The sequence below is a fragment of the Prionailurus viverrinus genome, chromosome E3 (assembly GCF_022837055.1).
Source record: "Prionailurus viverrinus isolate Anna chromosome E3, UM_Priviv_1.0, whole genome shotgun sequence".
Classification (NCBI taxonomy): domain Eukaryota; kingdom Metazoa; phylum Chordata; class Mammalia; order Carnivora; family Felidae; genus Prionailurus; species Prionailurus viverrinus.
Window position 1 is genome coordinate 19,915,071 of NC_062576.1, and position 10,831 is coordinate 19,925,901.

The window sequence follows — 10,831 nt, forward strand, 5'->3', positions numbered from 1 at the left end:
GTCCGCAGCCAGCAGAGAATCCATTATTTGTTCCCTCAAAGACACAGCCATGAGCGAGAGCAGACGGAGGCCCCCACCTTGCGGGGCTCACTGTCTAGGGGGAGAGAGAAAGTAAGAAATGACTCAGGAACCAACACGACAGTCTCAGGTACAGACCAGGCTTCAGAAGGAGCGGGGGAGCCTGATGAATGAGAAGGGGCCGGCCAGGGGAAGACCCTTCCGGCAGAAGGTCGCAAATTCAGAGTCCCCGACGGAGGAGGAGCCAGGACTAGAGGCCGGTGTGGCCGCAGCAGGGAAAGCAGTGATGCTGGCGACCGACCTTCGGCAATAAAGATACAAGTGGGTGGGTTCAGGAACTTTCTGCTGGCAGAACTGTCCGAATGGCTTCCTTTGGGTTCTCCCCGAAGCAGAGCCAGAGATCAGGATTCAGTAGCGAGCCCCTGTCTGGGTGAGCCCAGAAAACACAAGAAGGAGTGGGGAAGGCAGCCTAAGCAGGGAGAGGCGGGCGTCAGGGAAGGACACATTGTGGAGGGGACCACCCTGAGCCCCGCGGGGGGACGCGGGCAGCCAGTGCAGGACGCACGTGTCCGAGTTTTGGCTGCAGATTCAACAGCGGATCCCCTCGGGCGTTGAGGGCTGCTGGGGGTGGGGCACGGTGCCTGTGTTCCACTGGGGCAGGTGGGCGAGCCCTGGCGCACTTGGAGGTCAGCAGCCTGTTCCCCTGTGGGGGCACCCATAGCATCGGCTTGTCTGATTGGAGGTGAGGGGCGGGGCAGTCAGGTGCAGAAGTTTGCCCCAGCCATTGAGGGTCTGGCGTCCCCGACCGACGGGTATGGAGAGGACAGGTTGGGGCGGCCGTGGTGTGCGGTTTGCGTGGGGTTGAGGGGTCTTGCAGGGTGGGAAGGGAGGTAGTTGAAGCCGATGAGATCCTCTAAGGAGCACACCTGGGGTGGGGAGGGACTGTGAAGCAGCCAGATCCTAATGCCTTGGGGGTCACAGAGGAGCCATGGAAGGTGGTGGGGAAGGGGCTTGGGAGGGTTGCCTGCAGCCCCCCGGAGGTTCGGCAGATCCCCACTCCTTGGATCCCATAGCCCAGGGAGTGCCTTTTATCAGGTAGCCCAGCCAGGGTAGGGGGGAGGATGGCTGTCCACCCCAGGGGCCACAGGAGGCACTGGGGGCTCCAGTAAAGCCAGGAAGGGAAAGATCCCATCTGCTGTCCGAGGGGGACTTGGCTTCGGGCACTTTAATTACCCTCAGGTGGCTGCTGCTGTGGTCCCATGAAAGTCATTTGTTCCTCCACTTGTTCAACACATCTTTAGGAAAGATGCTTCTCTGGGCTGGGCCCATGCCGGGTTCTGGAACTTGGGGGGTGAAAAGGTGTGTTCCTGGACTGGGCAGCTCCCAAGCATGGCCGTGTGGTGTGGCCAGAACTGAAGCGGGCTCAGCGCGGGCGCGGTGTCAGCAGAGGCGCGGCGCCTCCTCTGGCTCGGGCTCGGGGCGGGCTGCCGGACAGGGAGGGGACACTTGGCCAACAGCGATCCAACTTGGTAGAATCCTACAGCTCCACCAGTTCCTGGGCTAGGTTACAAAAATAGCCGACAAGAGGAGCTCGGTGCCACCAGGTCTGCTGACACTATGTCACCCCGGTGTATGTTCCGAGAACTTGACATTTATCCACTAATTCGATCCTAAACACCGTTCCGTTTTACAGGCAGGGAAATTGAGGCCCAGCAAGTGGCAGAGCTGGGATTTGCACCCAGCCTGTCTGGCTCCAGGTGAGCCGCCCCACGTCGGTGGGTGGCTCCTGGGCTGGGCACAGCCATCCACAGACGCCCGGCAGGGTGCGGGGACCCAGGGCCCAGCCACACGAGGACTTGGTCCTCGCAGACCTCACGGGCGACAAAAGCAGCCTGATCGGGCCGTCTGGGGAGACAACGCCATCTCCAGAATATGCAGCCTCTTAGCTGCGAGTGGGGTTTGGGCCAAGAAAATATTTTGGAAATGCCTGGTCGAGTTTTGCAATATTTCTGCACCGAACAGCTGCTCCGGCTTTGTGGTGGGCTGACGCGGGCAGGAGGAACGGGGGAGGAAGGACGTCAGCGAGCCCACATTATTAAAGGCTTACTGTTTGCAGGTCTCTGCTCAGCACTTCGCAGCCCTGGGAAAGGAGGGGTGATGGCTCTCCCTGTGGGCGTGGAAAAAGTGAGGAGCTGAAAGGCACCCTGACTTGCTGGGATCTCTGGTCCCCTGGGGGATACAGCCCAGCCCAGGGGGCCATCTTCCCCCTTCCTCCGGGTATGGTGCTATCCCTGCTCCGGCCCCCAAACTCCCACCCTCACCTTTTCTCACTCCCCCCTCCCTCGTTCTGCCCCAGCCCCCCTGGCCTCTCTCTTTCTAGAACATGCAGAACATCCCCCTCACGGGGCCTTTGCACTTGCCACTCTCTCTGCCTGGCATGCTCTCCCTCTGAATCATCGCATGTCTCACTTTGTCTCACCTTGACTGCTCGGCCAGAAGACCACTTCCTTGGAGAAGCTTCCCCTGACCGCACCAGCTTCCTTGGCGGCCCTGGTAGCACCCTGTCTTCTGTTCTTCATAGCGCCTGTCCCTCTCTGAACTTACCTTTTATGTTTACGGGCTTGATTTTTGTTTGGTTGTGTCTCCCAACCAGGGTCCAGGGAACAGTGCCCCGTCTTGTTTTGCTCGCGTCTGCATTCTGAGAGTCTAGAACAGCGCGTTACATACAGCAGGTGCTCGATTGTTGGCTCCAGGTTTCTCCCACCACCTCCCGCCCAAGCGGCCACTTTTCCCTAAGCCACTCCATGAACCTTTGGTGATCTTAACTGCTCCGGGAGTCGCTATTTTTCTCTCCGGCTACTGTGATATGGATTCTGCCACAGTTTCTTTTTCCCGAGGAAGGCATTTGCTTTTGAAACTTGCCTTTGGGGCTTTGCAGTGCCACCAGCTAGCTCGGGAGCACATCGGATGTGACATTTGATGGAGGCGATGCTGCCATATGGTCCAGGTGCCTGCATCTTTCCTTCAGGGGCAACTGGGGTTTGCAGCTGATTGCAGCTGTCAGGTTCAATGCCCGAGACAAGCTTTTGACTTCGCCTGGTGTGTCTGTAAGGCCAGGCTAGGCTGGGCAAGAGGCTGTCACTTGCCGGGTGCAGAGGTGGCTTCTGGGAATTCCGTCTCGATGGGTCTCTGCCGCTGCCGCCCTCAAAATAGCAGAGGGAATTTGGGCGAAGACTTGCCTGGGTCCTGAGCTGCTTGGCATTTTTATTAGATCAAAATCAAATCCAATATCGTACTGCTCAAGTCTGCTTCCTTTATTAAAATGGAAACAGACAGTATTTCTGGAATAAATATGAACGCCAAGTCGCTGGGCACCAGACAGGTGTGCAGCCTGGAGACATCCGAGTCCCTGGCACTGGGGGCTCAGAGATCCAGGCCAGCGCTGACACCGGAATCACCTGGGTGGCTCCTTAAAATGCAGATTGCCGGACCCCGTCTCTGAGTTTCTGGCTCAAGAGGGCTGGGCGGGGCCTGGGAGTCTGCATTCCCAAGGGGCCCAAGTGATACTGTTTCTTGCTGCTCTGTGGACCAGATTCTGAGCAGTCCTCGGCCCGGAGCCAACACCTGTCCCTCTGAAGCTGCGGCCGGGAGCGCGTTTGCATCTTGTCGCTTGGTCAGGCTCTTCAGTGGCTTCTGGATGGAAACTGCTCTTTCTAGGGCCAATTCCTCCCCAATCCGTCCTCCTAAGACACAGTTTTGATTCTGTCTCCCCACCCCCCCATCCCTTCCTAGCTCCAAAACCTCCCGTGCTGGCTCCCATGGCAGGTGTCAGGCACCATGCCAACCCCTCCTGCACATTCCCAAAGAGGCCTTCTCGCCCCCCATCCCATCCCCGCTTTGTTTCTCCGCCATCCGTCCCTCTCGGAATCCTTCTTTGCTAAGTGTCTCCCCACTAGAATGGAGATACCAGGAGGACGGGGCCTCGTCACCGCATCTGTGTGCCTAGCCCACTGTCGGCCATCAGCACACTTCTGGTGAATGATTTAGCTTAGTCCATGACCGTTTCTGCCCAGGGCAGTGTTCCTCCAGGGGCGCCTGGTCCTAAGAAACCCTGGGGGCTCTTGTCAAAATACAGAAACCCCTGGAGATTCCACTTTCTTGGTTTGGGGCAGGGCCGAGGAATCCACATCAGGGAAGTCTGATGATAAGGTGCAAACCCCAGGGACAGATGAACGCTGAGGGGACCCCTGAGGGGGCATTGCTGGGCCTTTCACCCCCCAGCACCCAGCGACTCTGGCAACCACAGCCCTCCACGCCTCACCCCACCAGCCGCGTTCACCCCGCTTTCCAGCCACACAGACCTTCTTGCTCGCCACCAACATTGCTAGGCTTTTCACACCTCCTGAAAACCTCATTTACCTGCCAAGAACCTATTTCACACTCTGTTCCTTCTGCCTGAAAAGACCTGTTCCCTTCCTCTGCTTGGCGAAAAACAAACCCTACCCATGGAATTGCGCGCTTCACGTTGCTTTCCAAGTCTAGTTCAAAGGTCTGGGGATGGCAGCCAGGCCCCTCTTCACCCCCTGCCAGAGGTGGTCATGTTCACCTCTGCATTTTTCCTGCCCTGAGGCTCATGTCTATAAGGTGGGGTTTTATGGTGGTTACAAGCTCGGCCTTTGGAGGCTGCCTGGGTTGAAATCCAGCAGTGAGACTTTGGGCAAATGACTTAGCCTGTCTGGGCCTCACTTTCCTCATCCGTGAAATGGGCATAGTAATGGCACGTCACTCATATTTCAGGGGATTAAATGAGCCCGTGTACATGAGGCACAGTGAATGGGTCCTGCCACACTGGGAGAGCTGGGGACACGTGTGCCCTCGTCATTTCCTCCGGTGTGTGTCTGTCTCCCTCAGTAGCACTGGCAGATGTCTCACCCAGGTGTGCAGATCCAGCACCCAGCATGGAGGCTGACACACAGTAGGTGCCCAACAAAGGTTTGATAAGAGAATGAAGAAATCAGTGGTCCTGGGAGAGGTGGAAGGTTAAGTGGATTCAACCTGATCCCAAGTGTGGAAAACAGATGAGGAGCATGTTATGGCCCAAGAAACATGGGGTCCCCAGAAGTTGGACTCCAGGGGTAGGGTGGCTCAGTTGGCTAAGCATCCAACTCTTGATTGCAGCTCAGGTCATGATCTCACTGTTCGTGGGTTTGAGCCCTGCATCAGGCTCTGCACGGACAGCACAGAGCCTGCTTGGGATTGTCTCTATCCCTCTTTCTCCCTGCTCCTCTCCTGCTTGTGCACATGCTCTCTCTCTCTCTCTCTCAAAATAAATAAATACCCAAAGAAAAAAATACCTTTATATATAAAAAAAGAAGATGGACTCCAGCGAGGATAAGGATGAGGCCCCCATTTGGGCTCCTAAGACAAGCTTCCCCCAAGGGAGACAAAATCCAGCCTCCCCTCCACATGGATCTCACACACACCTGCTCTTCTCCCCAGATCTGCGTTATCAATCCCGTCCCTGGAGTTGAGCTAGGTGCTGGGGACACAGTAGTAAGAACAGCAGAGCTAGTCTGTGTCCTCATGTCACATAGAGCCTTGTAGGGGAAACTGGGAGGAATCAAGTAAATGGATATTACCAAATATGCCAGAGTCTCTGAAGTGCCCTCAGGATATAGATTTATGGAGCAGGGTTGGCTTGGAGAGGCAGTCATAGTGCCCTCGCCAAGGTGGTGACATTTTAAGAACGGCAAAGGGATGATAGCGTCACTAGCTGAAGGGCCCCCAAAGCCAGACACCTCAGTGCCAACCTTGATTCATTTCTTCATCACTCCCCTAATCCCATCTCTTTCTAGAGGAAAGAGTTCGAGGTTAGGCTGTGGGTGGGGCCATGAGTCTTGAAGAGAGGCTTTCAGCACCTTGGAGAGTGCATGTGGGGGGATTGATGGGACAGGGCGGGGGTGTTGGTGTTGGTCTGTTTCTTCTGGGCTGGGCTGCTGTGGGGTCAGAAACGCCAATCCCAGCCACGTGCCCACCGTCATCGATTCCTCTACCAGCTTCAGAGCACCTTGGACAAGTTACATCCCCTATAAGTGCCCCCCTTTCCCGTTTGACACCTGTGTGGTGGCATCGGCATTCTTGGCTTTAAAGGGCCCTTCCAACTCAATGAATCCGTTCCAGAACAGAGGATGTGACTGCACACAATTCAGCAGAGCTAAGAGCTGATCCCCTGGGATCTAGGTGCCTTGAGGGAGTTCGTGACAATGATTTTCCACTGAATGATGGAGAAGTTAGGACCGAAGAGACAGGACATTAAATATGTTCATGTTCATCTGGGCCAAATACTCTGCTAAGCCTGGGAGCTTCCAAGGGAATTTAAAACACAATACCTGCTATCAACCCTCTGAGTGGCACCTTGGACAGATCTCTTCCCCCCTCCCCCTGCCCCCCCCCACCCCCTGGAGCCTTGGCTCCCCCATCTGTGAAGAGAGGTGGTTGAATCCAGATCCTCTCTAGTGCTGGTATTTTGCTATTTCCACATCTGTCTGAAGTCAGATAATGAAGGACTTCTAGCAATGGGGCCCGCTGGGCCTGCTGACCCCTTTGTAACCCACATCCGTTGCGGGCTCAGAGAGAAGGCAGTTGTCAAAAGTCACACAGCTTGGAAAAAAAAAAAGCTGACACAGCTTGAAAGCAGTGGAGCCTGGATTTGAACAAAAAAAAAAATCTTTATTTAGAGAGAGAGAAAGCATACGCATGGGGGGCGGGGGACAGAGAGATGGAGAGAGAGAAAATCTTAAGCAGGCTCCACGCTCAGTGTGAGCCTGACGTGGAGCTCAATCTCACAGCCGTGAGATCGTGACCCGAGCTGAAATCAAGGGTCAGATGCTCAACCGACTGAGCCACCCAGGTGCCCCATTGATTTGAACCTTTGACTGCCAGACTGCAAGTATAGTCTTTCCCCTTCAGCCTGGGTCCAAAAAAGGAGAGACTGACCAAAGAGCCTCTCGTAATGCACAGCATCTCCGAATAGGAGCGGCAGGCAGAGCTCTTTCTCCAAGCTTAAGAATCACTCCATCCTCGTCCCGCATGGTTTCTTCGTTTGTTATAAAAAGTCAACTCAGGACTAGCTCTGTGCCTGGCCAGGTGCTGGCGGCCAAAGGCTCCAGGATGACAGCAGCCCCGGTCCCCGCCTGCACTGAGTCCCCACGTTAGCCGGGGAGACCCTCATTAACACGAAGTGACAAGCCCAGGGAGAAGAGATCTGCACCATGTTGTGGGAACACAGAGGAGGGAGCGAGGCTTGTGCCTATAAGGTCATGGAATTCTTCCGGGCGGGAGGGGGGGGGAGCCTTTGAAAGACAAATGGGGCACTCAATAGCCAGAGAACAGCAGGGAAGGGCACCGGGCCAAGGGACCAGAATGTGTAAAGCCACGGAACAGAGCCTGGAACGAAAATGCAGGCGGGGAAATAGTCAGAGGTCAGAAATGGCCTCCTGTGCGTGGGGACCGAGTCCAGCCTGAGAGATGCCACTTGGCCCAGAGATGGTTTTAAAAGCATCCATGGTCATTATTTAAAGCCAGGAGATTTTATTACGAAATTCTGATTTTCATTGTCTCTAAACTTTTTGGAAAATCTGAGGGCCCATTTTCCATGGCAACAGTTGGCCAGAGCTGAAGAATGGCCCCTCCTGGCTGCTTCACCCATTTATGTCATCTGATTGGGCCTCGTTGACATTTTGAGGTGGGATTGTGCAATCTACAGCATAAGGTGCTCTTTTGCCTACACTGGCTGATGACTAGCCAAAAAGTAAAGGGACTGAGAGAAGGGAAGAGAAGGTCATGGTGGCCTGGAGTGGCGGTGGGGGGACCTCCTCAGGCATGGGGAGGACAGAATCCCTGCTCTCCACTGTAAATGACTCTGGGCCCCAACCCCCTCCCGGGAGGCCGAAGAGGAAAGGAGGGGCCCAGTCCTCAGTGATTTGGCCTCTGGATCCAGGAGACAAGGAGCCTGATTTTAACTCAAGGAAGGGCAGGGATCATGGCCTTCCTTTTTCCTTCAGAATGCATGATCACTTCTCTGTTCCAACAAATTCTCCGGGGTTCTGCCTGTTGGCAACGGTAAGAGCAGCCACGATCACTTTTAAATATTCATTTAGAAAAACAATCAAATCTTTCTGCACATCAAATATTTGCCTCTAGATTTTTTAAAAAAATCCAAACACCTATAATCTTGGCAGCATTTACTTCCAAAGAATGCAACTATTTCGGTGACTGGGGCCAAAACAAATGTTTTTCCTGAGGCCAAACGGTTCCAGAATGTTTGCCAAATATTTCGTACCCTTTTTAAAATACGGTAAAATTAGCAAAGCACTAGCATTAAAAAATATTGAAAACAAAAAGTCAGGGGCGCCTGGGTGGCTCAGTCGGTTAAGCATCCAACTTCGGCTCAGGTCACGATCTCACGGTTTGTGAGTTCGAGCCCCGCATCGGGCTCTGTGCTGACGGTTCGGAGCCTGGAGCCCGTTTCGGATTCTGTGTCTCCCTCTCTCTCTGACCCTCTCCCGTTCATGCTCTGTCTCTCTCTGTCTCAAAAATAAACGTTAAAAAAAATTTTTTTTTTTAATTAAAAAAGAAAAAACCAAAAAGTCAAAGCAAAAACACAGAACAAAACCCACAACCGTCCCCCACCCCCTAATGGGCACAACCGTCCTCACCTTTGCTTGTTCCCTTCCGGCCTTTGTCATGAGGAAGACTGTCCCAATAGAGCTGCTTTGGGGGTGTAGGAGGAGTAATGAGCTGCCTGTCTTAAGAGGTGTGCAAGCAGGCGCTTGGCCTCAGCAGGAATTCCCACCTCCGGGGGGCTTGCTACAAAGGGCCCGTCTGACCCCGAAGGATGACAGGAATGTCTGAGCATCCACGAGCGCTCCGAGGGGAACAGAACACGGACCAAACATCTTTAATGCGGAAGTTTGATTGAGTCCGGCTCTACCATAGCTGTGAATCGCGAGACCGCTGCTTGTGCCCGCTGAGCCTCAGTTCCCTCATCTGTAAAATGGTTGGTTGCTACCTCACAGGCTTGTGAGGCTGGACTCAAGTAGGGTATAGACCGTGAACGCCGGGTCGCTGTTGGTTTTCTCTCCGGTCCTCCGACCCGTCTCTCCTCACTCTGTTTTCCCCTCTCTGGCTCCTCCGGCTCTGATCCGACACGGAACATCTGCCACGGGTCAAGCCACCGTTCTCCTTAGCTCAGGGCCTAACGGGGGGCGGAGCTGGGGACTGCCGCTTGGGGTGTGTGCTCCGAGATGAGCGAAACACCCAGGGGGGCAAAGAGATGGCAGGGCCCTCCTGTAGGAGGGGAGACGGGAGCCGGGCCTGGGGGGTTGGATGCACAGTAGGTATAGGGACGTTTTAGCAGGTGGGTCTGGTGTGTTAGAAGGCGGTGAGCGTCTGAGAACCCAGAGAAACCCAGGAGCGAGCATGTCGGGTTGGGGCGAGAGCAGCCAGCCTTCCGCTGGCCCGGGGCCCCTGGGAGCAGTAGGCGGTGGAAGGGGCGTGGTGGGGTCTCTGCCAGCTGCCTTGGCCCAGGAAGCTGCTCACAGTTACTTTGGGTGCCCCCGGGCCCTCCCCCTCGGTGCAGGAGTCACGGACACTGTTCTCCTTCTCGCCCTCCCACACAGTGTAGCTCAGGGACGCTTGACGGGGCGGTGGGCACACGGGTACGTGCCGAGGTGGTTGCGGGACGGCGGAGGGGGGGGGGGGGGCGGACAGGGCAGGCGGATGGGTGCACGGCGGTGAGTTAGCGGACGCGGCGGCAGGTTGGGAAGTGGACAAGCGAGCAGGCGGGGCGGAGGGTGCGGGTGTTGCGGGCTGCAGGTGGATGGGGATGAGGGCAGCGGGGCCGCCGGGCGCGTCGAGGGGGCAGGGGGGAGGAGGACGCTGTGATGGGCGGTGCGGGCGTGCTGACAGGTGGCAGGGGCACGAGCGGGTGGGTGTGGGACGGCGGGTGGGGAGAGTGTGAGAGGAGGGTGCCGGCGGCGGGCAGCGGGTGTGGGGGGGGGCGGGGGGCGGCCGACGGCACTGACCGCCCCGTCTCTTGGCAGGACACCACCCACACATGGGAGATTCCTGGCCGCGGAGCTCCGCTCACGAGATGCCAGAGCTGAACCGTCAGTGCTGGGTCCTGGGGCACTGGGTGTGACCGAGACCCAGCCTGGCCCCCGGACCTCAGGCGGTCGTCGGAACCGGCCCCCTGCCAGAAGGCCACCGGTCTGGCGCCCCTGGAGACCCGGCCCGTGTGCTGTGAACTGATCCAGCCTGTGTGGGAGACGCAGGCCTGCCCTTCCCACCGCTGTCTGGGGCTCAGGGCCCTGGCAATGGAGCCGGGGTGGCCCGAGGGAATGCGCAGGGCTGCGCACGGCGACTCTGGGACAGCAGCTCCTGACCCTTGCCGCCGTCACATGCGGCGCCCTGTTTGGTGCAGCTGGGACGCCAGGAGAGGCAAGGTCATCGGCCACTGAGGGCCGGCCAGGAAGTTCAGGGGGGGCCCTGCAGTCGCGAGGCAGGGAGTGGGTGGGGCCTCCCGGCGCTGGCTCCGCAGGGGGGGAGGGGGTCACACAGCAGGCACATGGCAGGGCCACAATAAATGCTTGTTGAACCTGTCGTCTTGCTGTGTGTGGAGGCCAGTTGCTCTCTGGGCTGTGGCTGCCCCCCGTGGCCCCACCCTGTCGGGTCCTCAAGGAACCTGAAGGTGAGACGGCCTGAGTGTGCTGGGGTCAGGGCCAGACACTGAGGTTCGGGAAGGAAGGAGAGC

At 56.8% G+C, this 10,831-nt stretch overlaps 1 protein-coding gene across 2 annotated transcripts in view; it reads left to right on the forward strand.

Moving 5' to 3' along the window:
- Positions 1-10,557, forward strand: part of GSG1L (GSG1 like) — a 207,294-nt gene extending 196,737 nt beyond the window's left edge. Inside the window, exon 6 of one of the 2 annotated variants that reach the window (XM_047839287.1) lies at positions 10,122-10,557. In XM_047839287.1, coding sequence (XP_047695243.1) covers positions 10,122-10,329 — 208 coding nt within the window. In that variant the 3' untranslated portion in view covers positions 10,330-10,557. The remainder of the gene's footprint in view (positions 1-10,121) is intronic. The other variant, XM_047839288.1, reaches the window with a different exon arrangement.
- Positions 10,558-10,831: the final 274 nt, after the last annotated feature.